General features: G+C 39.6%; 2 protein-coding genes across 2 annotated transcripts in view; one reads left to right on the top strand and one right to left on the bottom strand.

The window, feature by feature from the left end:
• The first annotated feature begins 2667 nt into the window (after positions 1 to 2667).
• SPATA22 (spermatogenesis associated 22) lies at positions 2668 to 8260 on the top strand. The gene is made up of 8 exons (XM_054084667.1): positions 2668 to 2710; positions 3123 to 3251; positions 3976 to 4030; positions 4166 to 4261; positions 5095 to 5449; positions 5775 to 5904; positions 6768 to 6865; positions 7240 to 8260. The coding sequence occupies exons 1-8, from the start codon at positions 2668 to 2670 to the stop codon at positions 7429 to 7431; spliced, it is 1098 nt and encodes a 365-aa protein (XP_053940642.1). The 3' UTR covers positions 7432 to 8260.
• Positions 8261 to 8436: 176 nt separating this feature from the next.
• The window catches only part of LHFPL7 (LHFPL tetraspan subfamily member 7), a 66292-nt gene continuing 49098 nt past the window's right edge, over positions 8437 to 25630 (bottom strand). The window contains exon 3 of the mRNA XM_009558489.2: positions 8437 to 11678. Within this exon, the coding sequence (XP_009556784.2) occupies positions 11452 to 11678 (227 nt within the window). The 3' untranslated portion in view covers positions 8437 to 11451. The remainder of the gene's footprint in view (positions 11679 to 25630) is intronic.

Genomic DNA, 25630 nt, shown 5'->3' with positions numbered 1-25630 from the left:
CAAAGCAGCCTGATGTAGTGGGGCACATCCGTGCCCATCGCAGGAGGGGTTGGAACTGGATGATCTTTAAGGTCCCTTCCAACCCAAACTATTCTATGATTCAAAGCCTCACAGATGCACGAAAAGGGTGTGATGGGGCTCGCTGGGGCATTCCCAGCCTGGAGAAGGATTGCAAAGGACAGGCTCCAACCCTGCGTGGAGCTAAGATTTTACGCAGGAGCCAGTCAGAAGTCACAGGGTTTCCACCAAAAACCCCAGACCAGCAGTTGAAGGGAAACAGTGTGAAGGACACAGAGAGCTTTGCTTAGATGCATACTTATATTCACACATTTCTGGCTATCCTTCTCCTGCCCAAGGCTTCTCTAAGCACTAAACATGGCACCACGTGGGCCAATTCCAAAGGCACGGAGTTAATGAATGAAACCCACCAGGGAAGCCCTTTGGTGGCTCCTGCCGCCCATTGAGCCGCTCAGCCGCTTCCCGCCCTTTTCAAGCCGGCCGTTATTTTTGGCGGGCTCCGCCTCAGCGCGCCCCCCTGAGGCGGCGGCGGGCGCTGCTGCTCTGGGAGCCCCCGCACGACCTCGCCTCGCTGCCTCCTGCTCCCCAGCCTCACGTAGCTTCTCCCTTCAGCTTTCATTCCGCGTTTTGCTTGCTTATCTTCAACAGGAGGATAGAAAGCAAAAATAAAATACAGCTTAAAATCCTATGCAACACGAAAACTGGCTTCATCAACTGAAATGTCAAGTTTGTAGGATTTTATTTTGCATGTACGTCAGTTACGGGTGGTCATGGGGTTTCTCAGCGCTAGCAATGCTGTTTAATTTGTGTAACAGTGATGAACTAGAAGCTGCTGTAATGTTTTTACATGTAATTGATGTATCTCACAGAAAATGAAGAGTAAATTGATAGTTTAGTTTGAGTTGGAAGGGACCTTAAAGCCCATCCAGTTCCACCCCCTGCCATGGGCAGGGACACCTCCCACTGGATCAGGGGCTCCAAGCCCCATCCAACCTGGCCTGGAACCCCTCCAGGGATGGGGCAGCCACCACTGCTCTGGGCAACCTGGGCCAGTGCCTCCCCATTCTCATAGTGAAGAAATTCCTCCTCATGTCCAGTCTAAATCTGCCTTTCTCCAGTTTATACCCATTCTCCCTTGTTCTATCACTCCAAGTCTTTTTGAACAGCCCCTCCTCAGGTTTCTTACAGCCCCTTCAGGTACTGGAAGGTCGCTATAAGTTCTCCTCAGAGCCTTCTCCAGGCTGAACAAGCCAAACTCTCTCAGCCTGTCCTCATACAGGAGGTGCTCCAGCCCTCAGATCATATTTGTAGCCTCCTCTGGACCTGTTCCAACAGCTCCATTTCCTTCTTATGTTGAGGATTCCAGAACTGGACACAATACTCCACATGAGGTCTCACAAGAGAGGAGCAGAGGGGCAGAATCACCTCCTTTGCCCTGCTGGCCACGCTGCTTTCTATGCATTGATCTATTAGTCTAGCTGTGGTAGATACTTGTGCTTAATCCTTATCAACATGCTTAATAGCTGCATATGATTAACAGCCAAATCAAAATAAATGTAATGTCTAAAATAATTTATACGCAGAAATATGTGGTATTACTCATATGCCACCAAAAACAATGTGCACCAGTAACTAAATCTGATGGAACAGCAACCGATGCTATGCAATCATCTGTGTAACATCCTCAATGCATACGGTATTATATAGAATTTACTACAGAAGTAGATGAAGCAGAAAGCAAATATAGCAAACTGCTCATACTTGATATGGCCTCCAATTGCACCAGGGGAGGTTCAGATTCAATATCAGGAAAAAATTCTTCACTGAAAGTGTTATTGGGCAGTGGAACAGCTGCCCGGGGAGGTGCTTGAATCCCCATCCCTGGAAGTGTGGATGAGGTACAAAAAAGGTTAAAAGCTGGGTAGATGAGGTGCTCAGGTATGGTTTAGTAGTGGGCAGGTACAGTTGGACTCAATGATCCCAAAGGTCTTTTCCAACCAAACGATTCTATGACTTCAATATGCTACTACAGACTTCTCCTGTTGATAATATTTGGCTGATAATAATGTGGTTTATTGATTTGTGAAATATTTTGTATATAAGGAAATTGGCTGCAGGTTTTAGGTCTATACTGTAAAGCACAGCAACGAAGTTTCTTTGAAGCATGACATTATTTTTCACAGAGCAGCTGAGTATTTTTTTTACTCAAAGCCATGCACCTTGCTGTCATACTTTGCAGCAACATATAAGTATGCAGTTTCTGTTAGTATTCTGTTTTCAAGAATCAAAATCCTTGTATTCGAATGTACATGTACTTTTAAATTCAGAATGGGATTCAATATTTTTACAGCACCTAAAAAAGTAGAGAATACACAACCATAATAATTTGGGCCCTGCAAAGAGCAGTTGGGTGTTACTTGTGTTCTTGTGCATCTTCTAAATGCAGTACAATTGCTCACATTTTAAGTTTTTGTCTGAAATGATGCGTGTCACTGGGTGTACCGAGAGTTAAGAGAAACAGCCATAAAATCACATAGAATGTGGGTGTGTTTGCAACCTGAAGTAGTTTTCTTTGTCTGTTTCTCTACCTTCCATGCAGCAAGTCCTGAGTAATCAATACGCTGTTACCTGTTAAGATACAGTAAAGAAATGAAAAGGAGTTTGGTTGACACTCCAACTCGCAGCACAGCAGGTACCATCCGTTCTATTATGCTTCATAGTTTATACCTCATTATGCTTAAATGTGCGTAATATATACAGACAGACAAAATATTCTTACAGGATATAGAGTATTCAGTCCTAAACCCCCATTCGCTGTGTGGCCTTCTATGGGTTGTCTGTTTTACTGTAGCACAGGGCAAGATTCTGAATGGAGTCACTGACTGGTCACTAGGAGAAGTGTTTCATTCATGGATTATTTGCAGGACAGAAAGCTGGGGATATAAATTCTGTGAGGCAATGGCTGGTCTTTTACGTGCTTATGAAATGTAATTCTTGTAGGTGCTATAAAATAGTTGTTAAGTAATTTTATTTACATGTTTTAAATGTATATTGTGTATCCTTTTGCTATCAGTATAGTATTATGATTTGAATTTTAATTCTAGGTTGTCTGCCTGTACCTCTGTTCAATCAGAAAAAAAGAAATAGGCAGCCCCTCACTTCAAATCCACTTAAACATGAGCCAGGTACCAGTTCTGGGACTTGTACTTATAACTTTTCTCCCACATCATTTGGTAAATAAGATATATTTTATTTGTTTAATGGCTCTAAATCCAAATAAAGCTTAACTTTATGATTGTATTTTATTAAATTAGGCACTGTCTTTATCAAGACTATATGTATCCTTTATGTTTATTTCTGAAAAGTTCATTATGCGAAAAATGTCCTCCAGGAAATTTCTTTCTCCTCTAATACAATTGAGCTTTTTATACTTTGTGCCTAGAGGGAGTTTGACTCTTTGTGTGTTAGAGAATGAAGTAGCACTGGGATTTAAATAGAGTCTCTTGAAACTCTGACCTTTTGTTTTCAGTTGATTTCCATCAACATTCAAGTCCTGCGTTACAAGAAGAAACATTTATAAGATGTCTTTCTTGTAATTCAGAAGAGAACCTCTGTTCTTCACATACTGCTTGTAAAGAACGATGCACAATTCTGCCTTTAGTACTTTCATTATGGTTTACTTATAATAAAGTAGAAGTCTCTGTGCTAATAAGAAATGAGCCTGATGTTTGTAACTTAACCTTTGCCTAGAAAAGCAACTTACTTGGTAGAATTTGCCTTATAATTACAGATATCAAAGGATCACATTCCCCCCTTTTTTCATTTTTCCCCTTCTCCTTGCTGTACATTATTTGTGGTACATGAAGCAAATAAAGAGTAGGAACCCTAGGAAGACCTACTGCCTTTCAATCTTTTCAGTTTGTATCAGTATTCACTCCTTTGTCTTTTGAGAATTAGGCTGGGGAACTGCAAACCCAGAAGTGGATGAGCTAGAGAAAGAGACAAGCAATAGGTGAGTAAAAGCAGATCATTTGTTGCTTACTCATTTTCATTTGGATACTAATTGTTTCACATGCTATGATCCATGTCTCTATCTAACAATAAAGATGCTGCTATGTCACTGACACTTTAAACTTACCTTTGAAAGCCGAACAGAACAACAGATGGCTGCTTCCTTTATGAAACCACCAAATGCATCACAATCTAAATTAGCAAACGCTGGAAAAAACTTGTATGCTTGCAGGTTGGTAAAGAATTTAATTTTTGTTACCCTTCCTTAACCAAAATTATTCTCATGCAAAAAGATAACTTAGATTTTCCATAGTCTTGTATCAGAGAGATACTTTTCATTCTCAGATAATCACTGATCAGAATTCCACTGTGCTTATGAGTCAAAATCCTCTGAAATAAAGTTATCTTTCCAGTGTACCAAAAGAGGCCTATTAATTAGACCTAATATCTTATTATCAGGGCTAAAATTCAGTCTTATCCTAAAAGCTGATGGAATTCTGCTGGTCTTAGATGTTCCCTTTACTTAAAGTATTGCCTGCCTCCAACCCAAATTTATCAATAGATTCAAATAAGATTCTATGTACAATTAGGACAATTGTACATCAAAACATTTAATTACAACTGAATATAATTGCAAACACAGCTTTTATAAATCAGGGAAAAGCTTACAGATCCAGGTGCACTAGAGTTTGTTGTAAAATTATCTCTTCAGTGATGGTGGTAGAAAAATCTGAAATATCACTGTCAGAAGAAACTTTGCTTATTTTATTTTAGAGGTATGGTAAAGATGTGACTTTGGTGAGGAAGGATCCCTTATGCAGGGCAGGCCAATAATTAAGCAAGCTTTTAAGGCTTATTGAATTCAGCTGGATTTAAGCACGGGTGTGATAACTGCCTTGTATATGGATAAACTTAAGTGTTTTCTCAAGTACTTTGAGTCTGAATACCTAACAGATATTTTTAAACCTATAACAAGATATAGATTGCTTTTACATACTTTAATTTTATCTCTGAATATTCAGAATAGATACTGGAATACTGAACTATGTCTTATGTTGTACGCAGGGCAGAAGAGAAGACTCCCAGTACTAAAGTTTGGAACAGAAATGCGTTTACTCCTTTAAGTAACACAACAGATTCAAGATCTCGTAGTGCAACTATTCAAAAGTTTGAGAGCTTTTCAAATAGTTTGAAAACTGCCCAGCAGCAAAAAACACCCAATAACCATAATTCAGCTCAGCACAGCAAAACAACAGAAGCCGGCCAAACATACACATCGAGAGGACAGTGGCCAGTGAAACCTAACACTGTTTCAAAAAGTCTGCAGGATCATAGCCCGGCATATAAATTTAACCACAATATTCCGCAAAATAAAATGAATGAAAACCAGTTTGATTGTGTTCCAGAAGAGAAAAGTCAGGTAAACTGATGTTGAGAGTTAATAGGATGACACAATAAAGGAAACAGTAAAGAAAAGGAAATCGTGGGGAAAATGAGGCTTTCATCAGTCCTCGCTGCCTTGGTAAAACCGTAGGTTTTTGAAAATTTAGAAATGAGATTTTCATACTATAATAACCTACAGTTCTCAGCATAATCATATACATTGGCAGGGAGTTGTTTTCATAGCCTGAACAAATTCTCCAGTTTTAATGCAAATATTGGATATTGAGCATAATTTATAAATGTCTGTGCCTTTTAAAATTGTATGTGTATCTCTAACTTGAGTTTCCATCTTCCTCTGAAAGGAAGCTTCATCATCTCGATTAAAAATTAAAGAAAAAAAGAATTCTTTGCGAATCCTATCTGCAGTCATTGAAAGTCTGAGGCACTGGAGTCAATATACTTATAAAACTGCACTATTATTTGAAGTTTTAGGTAAGCATGGCAGATTGTGCTGTAGCTGATAATAATGGTAGGACAACAGCCAGGAGAAAATGTTATTAACTGTAGGAACAATAGCTGAAATATTTAAAACCACAAAGTACTGGCATGAGCACCGTATAATTTTCCTGCTGGGAGATTCATTCAGTTATGGATTATGACTGCAATAGGTACAAAATTAATAATGCAGTTATCCTCCAACATTTAAGCTCTTTCTCTCCTGTTTCTTTTCTTTCCTTGTTCTTAGAATGTTACAATATATTTTCCTATTAAAAATAACCTTCTGTGGGGATATACAGTTTTACAGTAATTTTTAATGCAATTAAACTGGGAATAAATTCAAGTCTGGAGTGCTGCTAAACATAGGTGACTTCTAGTGTGTTCTACTTTGTGTTTTAATTAAAGTTATCTGAGAAATGGCCACAACAAATGACAGAAATGACTAACCTTTACTTCAAGGTGAATAAGAATATACAATGTAGTGGCATCTCAGAAAACTGTTTGGACAAGGTTGTAAATAGCTAAAGTCGATTTGCATGTGAAGATCAATAAAACTTGGAGAATTGTGTTGTGCTTTGCTTAACAAGAGAATAACCTGTTTGCAGTGATGGCTATGAAAACAGCATTTGATCTCTCAGTTTAGAGAGATATCATATACAAATTTATTATTCAAAGACTATGTAAAGCCCATAATTTTTATCAGAACTTCCAGTGGCTGTTAGGACAAGTTCTTACAGGAAGCTGATTCTGACTTGATATATCTTTTGTGTAGTAAATGTTGTCTTGGAATTTTTGTATATCACACTTAGTACTGCCCTGGTGTTTACACCATGATTTATTTTTACTAAATGGAATAGGCACACTTGATTCTGCAGTCACACCTGGAGCATATGGGTCAAAGAATTTTCTTCTGAGAGATGGAAAGCAGAGTCTCCCTTGCGTATTTTATGAAATTGTAAGTATTCTTGTGCCTGTACATAACACCAACACCACTGGCTATAATCCCTTTACTGAAGCTAACACTATGTTCTGGTAAAACAGTAAAGACTGTGTAAAAGGAAAGCTAGATGCTTATTCCGTGCTGTTCCCAAAGTGGTCCAGAGCAGTAGTCCAGTCACTATTTAGGCATTCTGTTTCAGCAAAAAAAAATGGTGAGACTTTCAGTTCAGCTTCTAAGTAGTTGATAACTGCAAAAAAGCTGATGTAAATTTCTTCTGCATTGTGGTAGTCTTCAGAAACCCACCAATATCTAACAACCAGACATTTTGAAAACTTTTATCTTGGAAAGGTGTATAATTTTTTCATTTGTCTATTGTGCTTTTGATGAAGGATCGGGAGCTTCCAAGACTAATTAGAGGTCGAGTGCACAGGTGCATGGGAAACTATGACACAAAAAGGAACATTTTCAAGTGCGTCTCTGTAAGGCCAGCAACTATTCAAGAACAAAACACTTTCCAAGAGTTTGTTAAAATAGCAGATGTTGAAATGACAGCGTATGTAAAAACAATGAATGAAATTTAAATGTTGATTTTCACTAATAAAGTGAAGCCCATAAAGTCTGGACATGCTAAAGCATTTACCAAAGCTAATACGGAAAATCTGATTAAATAATTGAAAAATATCACTATGCTATATTATCCAACAAATATTAGTAACAATTGTTTGGTTTCACTATACTTTTCATAGCTTATCTTTCCCGATTAAATATATAATAAGAGGGTTTTGTTACATATTAGATTAAATTTTACTGGAGAAGTTCTGAATTGAAATGTTTAAGCCTTGCAGTAGCGAAAGTTGGAAAAAGATCAATACTAACTCAGATTGCCATTGCTTTTCATTATCTTCAGTTTTTAGAAATCCTTTCAATACTTATTTAAAAATGTTGACTATATGGTACTTTTGAGGAGTATTTTGTCAAAGTTTAGCAGCTAACAAACATCAACAAAGTTCTGTTTCATTCTGCATATTGCATTAAAGCTGTTCTTTGGTAGCAAGTACGAAGGTGGTCTTTATTTCCCTTAAATTCCAACTAACAGGTTCTCTTCTTTTACTGGATTACAAGAACACATGTAAAAGCTTTTCTAGAAATTAATATAATAGATACTACAGAAAGATTTCATAGGCTGCAGCTGTACATATTAGGCATTCACACAGTTACCATTGATATGTTATCTAATTCATGGGGTTTTTTTTTAAAATAAATAATTGGCATAACACCTGCATGAAACAGCAGCAGAGACTGCCGCTGTGGGAGGATTGCACAAGGACACAGAGGAAGTCGGAGACAAATAATTATTTGCACACAGCACTTCCCTGCCTTTGCCACAGAAACATCTTTTATGAGGGATGGATCACGTACATGTTTATGTGCCTTTGCCTTCAAACATTGACTTTCATAGATTATTCCTGCTGTTTCTACTTCCTCTTCCCCTTAGCTAGTTCCTTTACTCCAATGGCTTTGTACCAGATCTGTTGGGAATCATAAAACAAAAGAGTGTCAAGGAAATAGTGAACAGTGTGTTGTTTTTTTTAAATTTTATTATACAGTGTTGGCAATCGGAAATTTCACATTTAAAATAATTGAAATATTGTATCCAACAAGTCAAATACAGAAAACAGTTAATATTCTAAAAAGGAGGCAGCTAGTCAACGCAGAAACACATTAATGGAAAATACAGCTTTTAGTTACACTTAAAAAATTATATATTTAGAATAAAACTTGAACCTGGTCCAGTAAATTGTTTGACTTGTAACAGGAAAACGCTTTTACACAGTTCAACGCGCAGACAGTCTTTATTTAAAAAAAGTGATCTGTCAGTGTTAGCATTTGTATTGTCAGCAACGCTCCCTGTAATGTTCTGGCTGAGGATCTGAAGTACGTGCTTTACTAACTGTTGTAAGAATCACTTGCATTACCATTTCTACCTTCTAAGCTGGTTCTGAGCGTGGATGTTTCAAGGAGATGATCAGTTGTAGAGGTCATACACGTATATTTGATTTCCTTTACGTATTATAAACTACTAAAGAAAGTTCCAAATGGAAGCATTAGCTTAACTTATAAAAGGTGCAGAATATTACAGGTCATAGAGCTTGACGATGTTCACAACAGAAGTTGAATTTTAAGATGTAAAGGATTTGGTACAGCAGTGTTATAAGTTGTAAGACCCCATTGTAAGAGTAATTTAAAACTACAAAGGAAGCTTGAACAAAGAGACCGGACCTGCAAGCATCTGTGTGTGTAATCAACATCACACAAATGTTCTAGTCCTACCGATTTCGGTTGAATGATTGATGGTTCCAGTTCTGAACACGTGAAAGTTATGTTAATAAGTAATGACAGGAATAGGTCATTTGCATCTGCCAGGTATGTTATGGCTGTTAATAAAAATCTATAACATTTTTAATTTCCGTAAGTGTTTAGATCTTTGCAAAAAGAGTTTTCTACTTTACACTAACAAATCACTTTTTCTAGTGAAACATTAAGTGAACAATCGTAAACATTACACCAAACAGAAAAAACCCTACGTAATACAGTTTATACACATTAATCAACATTTTGCAGTTGTTGCTTGTTTTGCTTTTTTTAATCATAGTGATCCTGTCTTGTATAATGGTTCTAGTGTAAAGGCACAGGTTGGTTAGGAAAGAAAAGCCTGCATCTCTGTCTTTCTACTTTGCGGTGATGATTTTCTTTTTAAACGTTGTTTGTTATTCCTCACTTTTCTGACTCTTATGTGAAAATTGCCAATTTCAGCCATTCATTAAAAAAAGTATAAGACATTACTGAAAAGTACATTACTATACAGAAGTGACTGAAATTTATTCTTCTTGCTTTAGAGATATTAATTCCTTAGAAACTGCGAGCAAAAACGCGTTGCACATGCTTACACTCTCTTTCTCAGTGTACTTAATTCTACATTGAGATCTGTAATATCAGAGATTAGCAATGGAACTTGCTAAGTTTATGTGCAGGATTTGCTTTTAGAGTGCATGAAAATGTAACAACAGGCAATTATTTTGGAAAACAATGCCATGTTACATTGATTTTTAGAAGGGTGAGGAATGTAAACAAGCCTGCAGAAGTCTCTGACATTTATTAAAATAACACAGTGATTGTTCTATCTGTTTGCATTTTCTTATACATCCTCAACGTGCCTCTGTCTGTCCCTTCATGTACACTTTCCATTAAAAGAAAAGAAATTCAGGAATCAGTTGGACTCAGCTCAGTGAAGAATAATAAATCAATCACTTGGTTTGTGCCAAAACACAAAACTAAGAAGTATGGCTCTGAATTAAATATAATCTATGTGATTATTTCTTGTTTTTTTAAATAAATAATAGAAAATAAAAGATGAGACTAGAATTAGAATTAATTTTTTTTAAATGAAAAAACATAACAGTGGGGTGCGATTACAACCCAATGTGTTTTTTGCTTAAGGCAATCAAGTGCATGTATTTCAATGCTTGATAGTAATGAATTCAGTGCTATTGTGGAAATCAGACTTCACAAATTTCATATACAAACCCATGAAATATGGCCATTTGCTAGTTCTGACATGGACTCAGATTCTTATTTGTCGTGTCCAGTAGCATTTCATTTCACTTTTTGTTTTTTTTACAATAATGGGCTCTTAATGGTAATGGAAATAGTAGAACCTGGTTCATTCTGCCTTGTATTCTCACCGCATACAAGGGCATTGGGCACACACCTTTTTGTAAACAGCGTTTTTTCTTTTCTGCCTTATAAAACAAACCAGAAACCCCAAAATCTACAGTTGTAATAGTTTGGATAATTTTGTAAAAGTCCTAACATTATAATTTAAGCAGTGCTGAAAATAAATTTTTACCATTTATCCCCTCCGTTCCTAAACTACTAAATCCTCATGAAGCCTTTGGAAGTAGCTGGATCTCTCTGAAAAAAAAGTCATCTAAATTTTATGCCAGTCTTCATGAAGATGGCTATAAATCTTGAAGATTAGATCAGTATTAAAAATTGTGCCGACAACTCACAATATGCAGATGCTACTGGTACACGCAGATTAAAATAAACTTATTTCTCATATACAGTTCTTTTTAGATATCAGGCTTAATTTTAGGCCATGGCTGCTAGTAGGTGCTTTTTCACTAATCAAAATAACTGTAACAAAATATTATGGTTGGTTTTTAAATTATTGGGTACATAAAAGTTTTGACATAGTATATAAAAAGTGAACTGAAGCTTTTAACAGACGATTTTGAGACACAAAAGAAACTGGGAGGTAGACAGATGTTTTGAGGATAAACAGATTTTTGTTGTCTAAGGCATTATGCCACTATGTTTCGAGCAGTAAAAAGGCTGCTGATTAATCTTATTTCAGTTCCAGAGTGTTCACTGCTCATTCTCACGGAAGACTATCAATGCACTTTTGGTCTTTGTGAATCTGACCTTCTCTTCCCCATCTCCTTTCTCTCTTTAGCAATACAGCTAAATGGAAGTGCTATAATAATTGCTGCCCATTGCCTGTAGACAGGAATGCTCTGTTCTTAAACAGTAACAAAATACTATAAAATAGTAGGTATTGGAGTTGGAGATATGTGCTCTTTTGGTGCATATTTTGCAAAGAATGGTAAAAAGACAGACAACATAACCCCGACAATTGCCAGCATGTACCCCCATCCAATCTGGCAGTCTCCTGCATAGTAGATGTCTGAATTCTCACAGAATCTCTTCACAGTAGCAGAGTTGAAACCAAAAGGGTAAACCAAAAGCCCAGAAGCCATAATGAACACTAGAGAGGAGAAAAAAAACCACAGCCATTATTATCGAACACTTAATTCCTTCAAAAAAAAAAAAAGTCCTTCTTTTAGAAAGGCAAATATATTAAAAGCAGTGGAAGAAGTCATTAAAACTTTAATTGGCAGACTATCTTTGCTTTCATAAACACCTCTTATGGACAGTGTCATTAGATTGGTAGCAAGTTGGCACTTCTTTCATAAGAACTCTTGCCCATTACATCACTTCAGAAACGTAATCCAAATTATGGAGCCATTTAAAAATTAAGGTGATTCATACACAACGGAATCCAGAGGAGAAGAATTCCTAAGTTTGCAGATTCCATACCAGCTTGATTTTATTCTCAATAGCATTTTTTGTACTTCAGAGAAACAATCACTTTGTTCTGCCACATAAAAACTTCCAGTGAAAGAGGCTAAATGTCATTTTTCAGATTCTGAAAATGACAATAAGACTGCCCAAGGTATAAACCACACCTATGATAAAGATGCCCCTCCGGGTCCAAGTCTTTAAAGCCTGTTCCTGCCCTCGACAGTCAGGACGGGCAAGTGAGGCTGGTGTGCAGGGTTCCAGGTGCACCCCTTGTCTGTGAGAGCACCGAGAAACCATTTTTCCATTTCTATCCTTTTGGCTAATGAATAACCACTGTATTTTAAATGTATAGTGTATTTGAAAGGCTTTATTTTATGTACCAGTCCCTTTTCCTACCTTCCCGTTCTTCCACATTAGTGTTTTCTTCATATTCAGCATGGTGTTAGTGATTCAAGAGTAGTGGTAATCAGAATTAACTGTTATGTTTGAGCTGATGGATAATTCATAACCAGCAAACATCTAATGAAACATTAAGATTATAAACCAAACACTACAAGCTATTCTCTATATTAGTAATTGCCTTTCAGGCTGGGCATGTGCAGATTATTCCAATTATAATATTGGAGAGGCTAAAAAAGGGCAGTCACTCATTAATCTTTTTTAATTAAAAAAAACGTCTTTAATAAGCTTGGGGGCTAGATGAAGTAAAAAAGTTTAACACGCTCAGCCTGTAAAGCCCACAAATAATTTGAATTAAACCTTACCTTCCAGTCTAAATGGAACCGCTGAGTTCCATCCCTTCTAAAGATAATAAGACCAGGAAAATAGAAATTGAAAGGAGGGAAACTGGAATAGCAGCAAACTTGACGGTCTGTTTCCATCTAGGGTAGCTCATGTAAAGGTACAAAGAGAAAGTGCCCGCCAGTAAGCAGAGCTCTCTCAGAGTGAGATTCTTTTACCTGCTCTTGCTCCCATAGCATTCTTGCTTTCAAGCTTTTGCAAAGGGTAAGTTTTCAGTGGCTCCAAGGAGAGGACACTGTGGCCTTCCCCTCTTCCCAGGGTCACTGTGTGTGAAGGGGATGCTGCAGGAGCCGGTTAAGGATCCCCAGTGCAGACAACGGCCTGAGCAGATCTCACACGCCCTTATATCCAAGCAGCTGCCCCTGCCCCTGCGGTGGGTGCCCAGAGCAGGAGGGAACTCGCTGAGTTCAGCACCGAGTTCTCAGCAGCCGTGCTTGTGCATTTAGGCTCTAACATTAAACAAGCATACAGAAGCTGAAGCTACATACCAAATTGTATTACACAGATCACTCTTAGCTACACACATGTAACACTGCTAAAAACAATACAAGAGGAAAATACAATCAAAATGAAGCTAAACCAGACACACGCACAAACATCTCCTCTAGCAAATGTCACTGAGCTTTCCCAGAATAAAAAGAGCTAAGGGCCAGCACGCTTCCTTTGTTCAAGGCCTGAATGTTGTGTGATGCACTTGCACGCCCAGGAAAACTCCCCAAGCATCACCTCAGAAGGCAGAAATACAAGAAGCAGCCCTGGAGAACAGCCAGAGAAAAGGGAGGCTTTTCCTACTGCTGTTGTGAAGTTTGAGTTTGTTAAACTGCAAAGCTGAGCAACAACCAACCACGTTAATCTGTAGAGCTGTGCAGGCTGTAGCATTCATTCATGGGCTAAATACAGCTGGGAAGCGGAACAAGGTCCTGAGAGACTGGGATGTAAACTGGACACACAGCACAGCCCCACCCAAACCCAGGCCGCTTGCCTGCACGAAGAATCTTGAAATAGCCCTATGGTACAAACCCTGCTGGAAAACACTGGGCCCATTTGCAGAGGAAAGCGAGCCAGTTTGAAGAGAAACAGCAACTGCTCTATGCAAGAAGCAGGTCTAAAATTAAAATTTCAGTTTGTTCATCTTTTCAAAGCCAAAATAGTCCATGCATCTCATTCGGCAAAAGAATACATTATGCTGAATTGGCAGCAATTGTTTTATCAGAAAATCCTTTTAAACTTTGCTAACTGTTAAAATCTGCTGCTTTTCTGGATCTGTCCCAATCCCTTGCTCTACCTCACGTCTCCATCCATATAAATGTTTTCTTGTTTATTAGGTTACACAGAATTATTTTGAAGGCTGCGCTTTACAGTGACACTGGTGTTTTGATTACCACTTGGTGCTGATGCTGTGTGCTGTGATTTAATGGAAGAAGCTTTTCTTTTTGAAGGCTAGAAATAATCTGTCACAGTCGAATGTAATGTGTTCACATATCAAACGGCCTAAAAAGTTACCCATGGTTTCATATCCTCAGGCATGTCATAGAATGACCTCATTATTCTCATTTAGGTGCCCTCTTTCTTACAAAAGCTCAAAATATTGAATAGCCTGTTAGCATCAGCAGAAGCCGAGCTTTCAGGGACGGTGCTAATGACTGCTTAATAGTGCTGTCTATCAGCCGTGCAGTGTGCTGGGCGAGCACACAAAGAAACAGTGGGGCTCCATTTAGGCTCCTCATATAACACATACACCCCTGCATGGTTTTCCAACAACAAACATCACTTTAAAGGGTGTCAGCATACAGTGAGTGCATCTTGCCATTATGTATAGTGTCATACAAGATGATGAGAAGGCCAGACAATATATTTGGGGGTGTTCTATAGAGTATGGATTGCTCGTATAGAGGGGATTGCTAGTAAAATGGAGAGTTGGGGTTCTTTTTTTTTTTAACATGGCCTGTCTGATCATTTGGTTCATTTCCCATCAGTTATTAGGTCTTGTTAACAACATGCATTTTCATGTTTGATGATATGACATACGGTGTTTGTTATTGCTAGGTCCTCCTTGCTGGGGTTCTCACCAGTATGTCCCAGGCACTGCAGACTGCAAGGCGGGCTAAAGTCAAGTCCATGCTCCTTCGTTCAACTGTAAGTCACCTTTTATTTCTACTTGATGATCTTCTGCCCTCTCAAGCAGTTACAGCCTCACCCCCCCTACTCTCACAGCCTCTTTACTCCACTGATGTCCTACAGCCTACAGTTTCTCCCCTGGAGGGTTTGCTAGCCCAGGCAGTACCTCTGTGCTGTGCCCCTGCTCCCTGTGCAGACCCAAAGCTCAAAAAAATACAGTTTACCTATATTTTTTAATTAAAAAATTGTCAATTTATAAATAAAACAACTTTAATTACCAGGAATAAGATATTATTAGAAAGGAGGACACTCCTGTTTAGGGAAGACAGCATTCTGTAGAAAAAGATATAAATGGTTGGTGATAAGAATACTGAATCAAAGACACTTCTACTTGGGGAAAAGAGCATTTTCTGCTCTTTTAGAATCTAATAAACTGTGACTCTTTGTCATTGCAACGGTTCATTCATTTCATTAAGCTCCTGAAATACTGTTTAATTATTTAAATTTATCACATACCGTTTTCAAGTTTATTTTAAACCAGACAAACCAAAGTAATGCAGTTCTCTAGAGTGTGTGTAGAGGGCACCCATGTACAACGCTCTTAAATGCCATGCACAAAATATGGCCATTTCCATTTCTGCTTCTTTTGGCAAGACTGATGGAGTTTTCAATGTATGAAACACCACAATTGAACAGTTTTCTGCATTGTGAAGCAGGAATGTGAAAACTTTGCTAAGCTTATGTGTACCCTTCCATACTAATGTTGAAATAGATGAAAATCCAAAGATGGACTGCAAATATTATGGAGATCCGAAAGAGTCACTCTTTTATTGGTATTTGTTGCTATGTAGAGATGATGTGTAATAGCAGTACTGATCACCAGTAGTAAACTATGCTGTGTGCATGAATTATCTTCCTGAAATTACCTACTGTAAGAAGATTTGTTTGTCTTAGAAGCTTAATTTTCTTATTTTAGGAGTATATTATATTCCTGATACTTGTGACAATGACAGATGAATCGCAAGATTGTGGGACATACCAAACAGTCATTAGAATTAGGCCTGAATCATAGGTCAGCAAGAGTATTATTCCAGCTCAATTGCAGATTATCACAGTCTTACCTCGTCTTGGAACATTTTTATTGACGGAGCTTAATCTACCAAAGCAGTTTTCACTCATCTCGTCAACAAATTTCCTCTCATACTCGTGAGAGTACAAACCTCTCTTCTTAAAGCTGGCAATTCTCAATCAGTTGACCCTGAGTAACACATTTCCTGTCAGGTTTATATATTTTATTCATCTACTAATTGTATTAGCTCCTTTTAACAGTTTCTTTATGTTTATTTGATTTTACTTACATCATTTTAGAACAGAAAGCAGATGCTGATCCAAAGTCGCAGATACCCTAAAACAAAGCCAGGAATACATTTAACATCTTGAGAGGCAATGAGAAAAATGTTTCAGCCAGCAATGAAGCCAGACATTGTCCAAAACATCATCCCTTGTCCTTCTGCACTGGATAGCCTACACACAATGCTTTCCAGCACTCTTCCCCAGCAAATGTGCTTGTAGCATGCTGGAAGGGTTACTAGTTTTAGGATATTTTGGACATAGGTGTTGCAAGTTCCCTTGTACAAAAAGGAGACACCTGGATGTCTCTCTTCCAACAACTGGAAACCTAGAGACAATGCTAAATAAGATCCATGGGCACAATTGTTGTTCTCCACAGTAATAACTGCACGCGAGAGTACAAACTGAAACAAGATGGAATTTAGTGCTATCCAAAAATTAGGAATTTCCTTTTGGCTACTTCAGAAAAGAAGGAATTACCTAGAGTAATTTTGGTGAGAGCTGCAATGCCTGCATTAGCAGGCATCGTTTTTAATGCCAAATAAGTATAAATAAAATGAACAGGAAAGTGGCCTGTCAAAGATAAAACAAACCAGAGAAAATCCTGCTGTTAGGGAAGCAAAACTCCTGAGGGGTGAGGCAAACAGGGACCTGCAACTGTTAAACACCATTCTACTCTGCTGCACTCCTGGCAGGTGCATGGCAGGTTCCCATAGTTCAAATTCCTGAAAGGAGCCCTAGCAATTATCCCCTCCAAGGAAAGCAAAATGGAGAGCAGAGGAAAGGGATAATAACGCCCATCTACTTGGTATCAAAATGTAGCTGCCTTCCTTTGTAACTGAACAAAGAGCTGGAACTCATAATAACAATACATCCACTTCCAGCATATTACAGTTTAGCTCTTCCCTTTGTAAAGAATTATTCCATTGGCTTCATTTCAGTCAAATATGTTGTGATTTGAAGAGCATTTATCAGTCCTGGACTGTTGCCAAATAAGTAGATTACACCAGTTCCCTTTTCTAGCTTTTCTAAACAGTGGAACTCACAAGTTAGCTCTCAGTGGCTATAATATCAATGTGGCTACAACGAAAGCTATGGAGCTTGTCAAGCCCCTTTGTTAGCTAACAAAGGAAATGAATTAGTTTGTACAATGTCTCCAAACTTTATGTTTAAATAAATGCTGAGTATATGACTACAGCTCGCAAGCTAAGGAAATGCATCAGATATAGGAATTTGTATTTTTATATCTGTATATATGTGCAAAACTACTCAGGAATATATGTATATAAAAAGCTGGACAATGTTTTCCATTTCAATTTATTTGAATTTACCTGAGGTGGAATAGGAGCAGGCTGTTTTAAATAAAACTGGCACTGGAATGAGTGCTCCTGCACCATTTTTTGCACACATCTTATTAGTACCACTGAAATATCTCGTTCAAGTCCTGTTGGCACAACTGCCTTATTCAGATGGGCCCTTGTTGCACAAACAGCCTGTTTCAGAAATGTCTAACAATTCTACAAATAGCTGACCACCTCACTTTTTAATGGAAGAGAGTGGAATCTAACTATCCAGACTTTGGAAAAGAAACTCTCTGAAGCCTACATAGAGGTAATTGGGCTTGGTAATTGCTGCATTAGCTGCAAGTTTAAGGGCCACAAAAGGAAATGACATCCCAGTGACCTTTGAGGTTGCATTTCACAGCATGTTTTCTACGTAAGAACAAATAATGAAACTTCACTCTTTCTGCCAAGTGAGTGGTAGCTATGGTGAAGATTTATAGATGTTATCTGGTAATCTATGGGTCTAATCATGCAGTTATAGAGTTGCGTGTCATTTACTCAAAAAGGCTGAAATGATCTAGCACTGTGTGGACTATGGTGAAGGAGTGCATTTTGTCATCTGCAAGGTTCGAAGATATACAGCCTATTTAGCAGGCTGTAAAAGGGAGAGACAAGAGCTAATGTTTCTCAAAATAGCAGACTGTTACACAAAATTTTACAGGAGTCAGAGAGCTAAGAAATGGGGACTGTCAGGTGCACTCTAACTCAGAAGTGATTAAGATTTCCCTTTTTTGTATTGCTTCAGTAATTACAGAGATTTTATATTTCATTTTTTGGAAATTATGTACATCATGCTCACTTCATCTCTCTCAGAACAGCAAACACAGAAGCAGACTAATAATATAATACTGACATATTTAAGTGTTGGATTCCTTAGATGCGAGCAGCATGTTCAGAATGTATTGTGCCTGTGATGTGCCTCTTTCCCTCATCTCTGTGTTACATTTCATTCAACAGTTAAGAAGTGCTAATAAAAAGTGCATATTTCAGTTCTATTTTAGGTAAACATAATATGGTAGCATTTTCTAAGCATTGCACATTGGTTAACTGCTCAACTCCACTTCTTCAAACAGAAATAAAGGTGGCAAATGCTTTGCTTCTCTTCCTAATTAACTTATCCATGCCAAAACCAATATGTTCTCCAGCCCAAGCAGGGAATGAAATTAATGACTGAAAATTTAAATTAATACTTCTTCCTGTGATCTTTTGGCTACCTTGCCATCTGATGCATTCCCTAGCAAGGAGCAGTACCAGCCTGGGTCCACGAGCAGCTGCAAGTAGCGAGGAAGAGGCCACATTTCCTTGCAGCATATTGTCCCTCCTTTGGAGCCGGCTCTCCTGGGAAGGGGAGACGCTGCCCAGTCTACAGCAGGTCTTGGCTCCTGCTCTAGCTGTCAGTTCCAAGTTCTTAAATAGCTATTTAGAGCAGGGGCTGAGGTCCAAAAGATGGGCAGGGATGTGTAGATCACCTGAAATGTCATGATTCGACATGACACATTTGCTCCTTTCTTTTCCGCACCTGCTCACCTCACAGGTCTGTTTTAAATCAATCTTTTCAGCTCTCCCAAGACTCACAATTTAAGCAGGGCAGACTCTCACGAAAACAGATTTATAATGAAGCTGGTAGCCATTAAATACTGGCCTTACATCAGAGGTGACCTTATTGTAAAGCGTTGTGTGGTGAATTTATTTTGACTTTGCACATTCTGTACCTTGTCTCCCACATAGTGGAGATGTACAATGTGGCAGCCAAGTTGGTGGTGGCAGGAGGAGGCCTGATGCCTGAGAATAATGCCCACGTCTCACTTCGTTACAGTTGCACTTCACATCCCAGCAGTCTTCAAGCCTCAGGGATATCGCATTCATTACCTCTTTCAGAGACATGTATTTTACATAAATGGCTGAAAGGTGATTAGAATCCCTGACAGAACAGCATTTTATCTGGAATGCAACCATGAAAAATATGTGCCTAGAACAAAAAAGGCATCCTACATCCTTCTCCTAATTGATTTAAGCTACAAAGACCCGCTTCAGTTTTCCTAGGGCGCAGGAACTACCAGGAAGACACAAATTGCATGTTTTTGTATCTCCTAATAAAAACTCCTTGACAGGGGGTTGAAACCAGAGTTTTCTGTTTCTCAGATGTCCTAGTCCTGTCAATGTCATCACTCAGCAGAGGCACGCTTACTGCCACCTAATCATAAAAAACAGTTCTGTAACAACCCTCATTTCACGCTACTGATTCCTGCCCACCATAAATCAGCAACACCACGAGTCCTATTGGAAATAATTGTCTGTTCCTGAGATCCTCTCTTTTTACGGCCCAGGTGCCACACAGCTGTAGCCATATGGCAGACTGCACCCTGCGGAAGTGGGTGATAGCAGCCCCTCCAGCAGGAAACACAACCTGAGTACTTGGAAGCTTTTTAATGCTGCAGACAGGAAAAGTGCAGCTCGTAGTCATGCAATGGTTTTCCTAACCTTTAAAAATGATATAAAAGGCATCAGCTCTGGCCTAAAGCAGATGCTGTGCAGACAGGAGATGGGATAGCAACTGCCAATTCAGTGAGAGCTGCTTGGTAATGCCACAGGTGATCCCTGGGCTGATCCTCAGATAAGTCTGCTGGCATGTGCACTCTGGACCTGTCCTCCCTCAGTCAGAGCACCCTCTTCCTATCACCCAGCTTGTTTTTTCTCCAAGCAGAGACTGCTGGTACTGATTGCTGACTGTGCAAATGAATTTTGACTCCTATGTTCCTTAGCCAAACCTTTCACAGCAACTTTCAGGAACACGTCCTGTTAAAGCACATGTACAAAACAGTACCAGGCTGGGTCGTGCTCGTCCAGCCACGCACTCAGTCAGCAGCAGACAGGTCTGCTTTTACAAGCTATGTCCCACACAAGAGGCTAATATAGTCCAAAGTCACTGGAAAAGCTGAAGTTCTCCTGGCATTGTATTGCTGAGCACACCGTCAGCCTGCCAGCAGGAAGGACCAAGTGTGCTCTCACCTCCCACTGCAGACACGGTTTATGGGTACCTGGGCAAGTCAGTGCTTGCAATGGCCCCTGTCAACCCCAGCGATGAGCCATTCTAGTGCACTTCTAAAGGCAGGTTTTGGCTCATGTCTCTTCTCCGCTGCATGGGGCAAGAAAGTCATCATTGCCTGTCGTGTGCTTCAGCTCCCAGCTTGTAAATGGACAAACGTAACTTCAGGCCACAGTAAAACAAAAGAAGTAACTGAGTTGTGAGGTTACTACTAACCTAAGAGCTACTTAGGTTAGAAAAATATTGTAGAAAGCCAGAGTAGTGATACAAAAGCCTCAAATTACTGGCTAAATAGAAGTGATTTGGGATATCTGATAATTTTTATCAGGTCAGCCCAGCTGCACAATTTCCCATCTCCTATTATACCAAAAGGGCCCATACTTCCTCCTTCATTAATGCATTTGAAGGATTTAATGAGTTACTTCATCAGGTTAATAAATCCCTTCAATAACTTTATTGCACTTCAATACAATTATTCAAGTGGTGCAGCTAACAAATGATCATCATTTATATTTCTTGACAGAATAACTTGGTTAATATATTTGGACCGTGAAATACAAAATCCATAAATAAACCATGGGGACGATTGAATATCTTTGTTGGAGGGTTATTTTTCAGTCTCCAGCTACGAGAACATTGGAAATCCTCTGTCTTTCGTTCAAGTATTAGTAACTCCAGGCAAGTGCTGAGGAGAACTGCAGGAGGTTGGTGCCTCCTAGCAATGTTCTGCTTCCCAGCGAGTGCTGAGGCAGGAGGCAAACTGCTGCAGGACATGTACTGCTGCCTACAGGGAGACGTCTTAAAATGCATCAGAAGGGACATAAGCCATATTTATTTGTTCCGACACTTTATCAGGTTTAAAACCCAGCTTCATAAAGGCAGTTCCATTTCTTGAGGTTAAGATCTTTGGCCAATTTTGACAAGGTGCAGTGACACCATCAGAAAACAACATTATATTCTGGAAATTATTTTAAAACTAAATTGAATTTGTTGCCATGCCATTTGTTTTGCCTGTGGCATCATAGTAAATGACATCATCAACAGAATAACCTTAGGGGCAAGGATGTTTCCAGAATCTTAACCTTCGAATGGCCGGCAGTATTACAGCTTCCTATTACCAGAGTAATAATATTTATGGTAGGCAGACTGCAAGAATGGAACCATACCATTTATTTACTTATACTTGATAGCCACCTCTGGCAAGAACAAATTTGCCATTAATCACCACCTTATCTCTGTAAAAAACAGTTACTCCCAAGGACATCTGTATTATTCCCTTTGTTTTATTAATACAGAGAATAGAGCCGCTATAGATCTTTTGACACTGAAGTTTATTTATTTTCTACACTTCCTGTTTGAAGGAGAGCTGAAATGCTTCAATAAAATAAACATTGGTCTTTCTTGATAAGCAAACTGCTTAAGACCCCAATCATAGTGAGGGACATGTGCATGGGAAATTTGCCTGAATATATTTGTATGTAAAGAAACAGCAAATCAGTCTCTCTTTCCTCTCTTTTTCTTCTGCTGAAACTCCAGTTATGAATTCTGAGTTTCTCCTGGGACTGAAGATGACTTTGTTAATATGTTAGAGTGCCAAAAAAGCAGTGCCCTCCAGTCCAGGGGGTCAGGGAAGTGAAGCCAGTTTCTAAGCTCAGATCTTTAATAAAAGATGCATATTTCTCTTCTCTTTCACATAGTCTTTAGTTAGCATTTTTAAAATTACATATTACATCAAGCTCTAGGCTGATTTGTATTTCTAATTTTTTGAGAGCACTGCATCATATATTTTCATCTTTAAAAAAGAAATCAATATAGGCCCAGCAAGGGACAATATCAGACAGCCCAATTCTCTTTCATGTGAGAAAAGCATTAGCGGAAAGATTTCCAGAAGCTGAAATTTGTGCAAGTTTCTCCCAGTCAGTGGGTTTGGTTCTGTTCAGTTACCTAAACCAAAAAGATGATCACAGATAAGCACAGGTCTCAGGTCAGCTTGGAAGGATCAGGGCTTTTCCTGCTAGCAGCAGGCTAACTTTTGTGCAATCTGCTTTGAAATAATGGAGCTGCAGTTTCCCATTTCCTTTCATTTTGGCTCCAAGTGCCACGCAGAGCTGAGGGCAGCAGGGCACTCGAGCGCTGTGATTGCACAGGAGACGCAAGCAGCATTTAATGGCTTCTTTCCCGTACAGCCACCTCTCCACTCTGTCTCAGTGAGCAATAACCGTTGGCAGCACGAACTGGTGATGCTCCTGTGTTTTAGACAGAGTAAAGCAAAAGGCTGTGCCCCCAGCCAGCCCTCTGCCCCCTCTCTCTCCATCTGTCTCAGCCCAGGACACAGAAGACAGCCTCCTCATTGCCTGTCCTGATCCACCCTGCAGACCTGAATGTCATTTCCATGGAAATCAGAGCCTGAAGCTGCAGGAAAGTAAAGAAAGAAGAGACCCAGCCCGTGCCCTCTATGGCTCAGCAGCCTCTCTTCAGAAGTGGCCAAGTGCTTGGCAGGAAGGAGAAATGTTCTCTTGTCCAAAAGCTAGTAATTTATCTTGCGAAAGGGCAAGCTTTATGCAGTACCAGAATTAGATGGTTGTACTTGTGGAAAGGGAACCTATTCATTTTAATTTGCTGTTTAATTAGGTGTCCAATACTGTACAATGGTGAGACGCTTGCTTGGATGGGATGAGACACCTAATTGTCAGGTGAACATGCAGTCACACCTGCCTCCTAAACTCAGGCGCTGCTCATACAGCAATTACTCTGGAGTCTGTCAAATGTGATTTACCCAGCAATTTGCTTGCAAAGTGAAAGCTGCATTTTCAGATATAGTAAAGGGCTCTATCCTCTGTCCTGCCCCTGTGCCACCGCTGGGTCAAGCTATGCCAGTCCTGCCTAGGATGCTGCCCAGCACAGTTGTCCTGTGACAGTGTCGAGTGTGGGTAGGGTTGGATGAGCAAGGAGAACAAACCCTGCAGGGAATCTGTGCTGGAGTTTGGCAGGTTACGGTGACCCACTGGATCAGTCTCAGCGGGGGTGTAAGGATGCTGTTGGGAGACTGCCAGCCATGCAGCTGGGTTTCTCTGACTGCAGCCTGTGAGAAGAGCCTTGGCACCTCTGCTCTGCTCTGCCTGTCCGTTCCCTGGCACCTTGCTGAGCATTGGGACCCCCTTTGCCACAGGCACCGGCACTGAGATCGCCTGCCCCAGGCACCGCACTGGGGCTGGTTACTCTGCCACATGGGCTTCCTTGAAGGATGACAAAAATCACCCCACAGCATTTCCATCTTCCTGCATTTAAATGTTTGAGTTAATAACATTTATGGGGCAGCACAGAAAAACTAACTTAAATACATCATTTGTCATCTCAGGATACCGAGTTACAGCGTTACTGAAAGAGATATAGAGAAATGTGCCTAATGAATGCAGAGTATTTTGCACAATTTACTTTGCATTTTCCATATCCTGGAACAAGCACAGGATAGTAAAGGCTTCTTAATGATCATAATATGTGTGCAGAAAGAGCAGTTCCCTCAGGGCTACTGATTAATCAGGGAAATCCTCATTTGTTCTGGCAGGAGGGATGTGCATCTAGGCAGGGCAAATGATGAATCCTAAGTGCACACAGCAGCCATCAGGGGCCAAAAGTTTCCATTCATTTAACTAATTTTCCCTCTAAGAAAAGAACACGTTTCAGCCCAGGCACTTGTTTGCTGTCCTAATTCCTTTAGGGTTTTGTCTGATGAAGGCATAAACAGGCCCCGTACTCATTTTAGAGACTATAAATGCATAAGAGTCAGCTTCCAAACTGAGACATGCCTGCCGCATGCTTAGGTACACCGTTCAGGGGAGGACATCAGGTCCCAACAGTGGTATCTGATCACAGTGCGAGGGACTTGGGAATGAGTCAGAAGACTTAAAGGATTTTTCAGCTGATCTAAATCCCTCCCTGGATTTTTAGTGCCTGAGATACATCGCGTGCCCCTGACTGCAGTCCTTCCTACACTCCATCATAGTCACGTTACTATTGCAGTTTGGCACAGTTGTTGCCACCTAGAAGTCTGCAACCTGGTGTTTGCTAGCAACGAAGTGCAACCTCTGTGCTGTACACGTATTTCTCTGGTCTTCGTTTTCAAATTAGCTACAGAAAGTACAAACTAAAAGCAGATGTGTCGTACTTTTCTCTGTACATTTGGAAGCTCAGTCATGGAAATATCTGTGTCAGATGAATGAATTCCAGGTCATGGGGATAAATAGATGCAATAAAATACTTCTATGCAGAAGAAACTCATACAAAAATGTGATCCAACAACTCTTCAAGGAAATTGCCATGTAAGAGATCCAACTCTGAGGCTTACCTCAGGCTTTTGCATAACATGATAGTTAGCGGAGAAAATGTGATGGGATCTTTCAGGTTTTTTCCACTTGCTTTTTCAATTTCATGGGATCAGCAGAATGTGAGGGGAGACAAAGCTGAACTAATGCTGTGCTTCTGTCTCCACCTCTGCCTGAACACACGGCAGGGATTGTTTGGTGGAGAAAGAAGACGTGCTATCCCTCTTTTGGGCATTCCAAAACTGCCAGAAAATGTGGATTTTTGCCTTGTTTTCAGAATAGCATGAAAAAGAGGAAAGCCAGAAATAAGTGGGAAGGCTGAAATGTAGTTGGAAAACAGCAGTTATTTGGTTTGGCGACCAATTTATTAATGCACTATAGTTACCACTCAGGAATCAACCCTCACTGAAAAATGTTCTTCAGCTCTGACCAACATTATTTACAGGAAATAAAAACTATTAAAGAGTTAGAATGAAATCCTGCCTATACTGAGTCAACAGAAGCATTGCCACGGACCTCATTAGGCCAAGTTTTGCCCTCAGATATCTACAAAGAACCACAATTCTCTCGCAAAATGAGTAGCAGATTAATATTCAACAATACCAGTTTATCTTTCCCTACAGAACCCTTCGTTTTTATGCAGCTGGCCTAAAAA

This window comes from Cuculus canorus, chromosome 20 (assembly GCF_017976375.1).
Source record: "Cuculus canorus isolate bCucCan1 chromosome 20, bCucCan1.pri, whole genome shotgun sequence".
Lineage (NCBI taxonomy): Eukaryota > Metazoa > Chordata > Aves > Cuculiformes > Cuculidae > Cuculus > Cuculus canorus.
The sequence above is the reverse complement of the archived record's forward strand: the minus strand, read 5'-3'. Positions and strand labels throughout refer to the sequence as shown.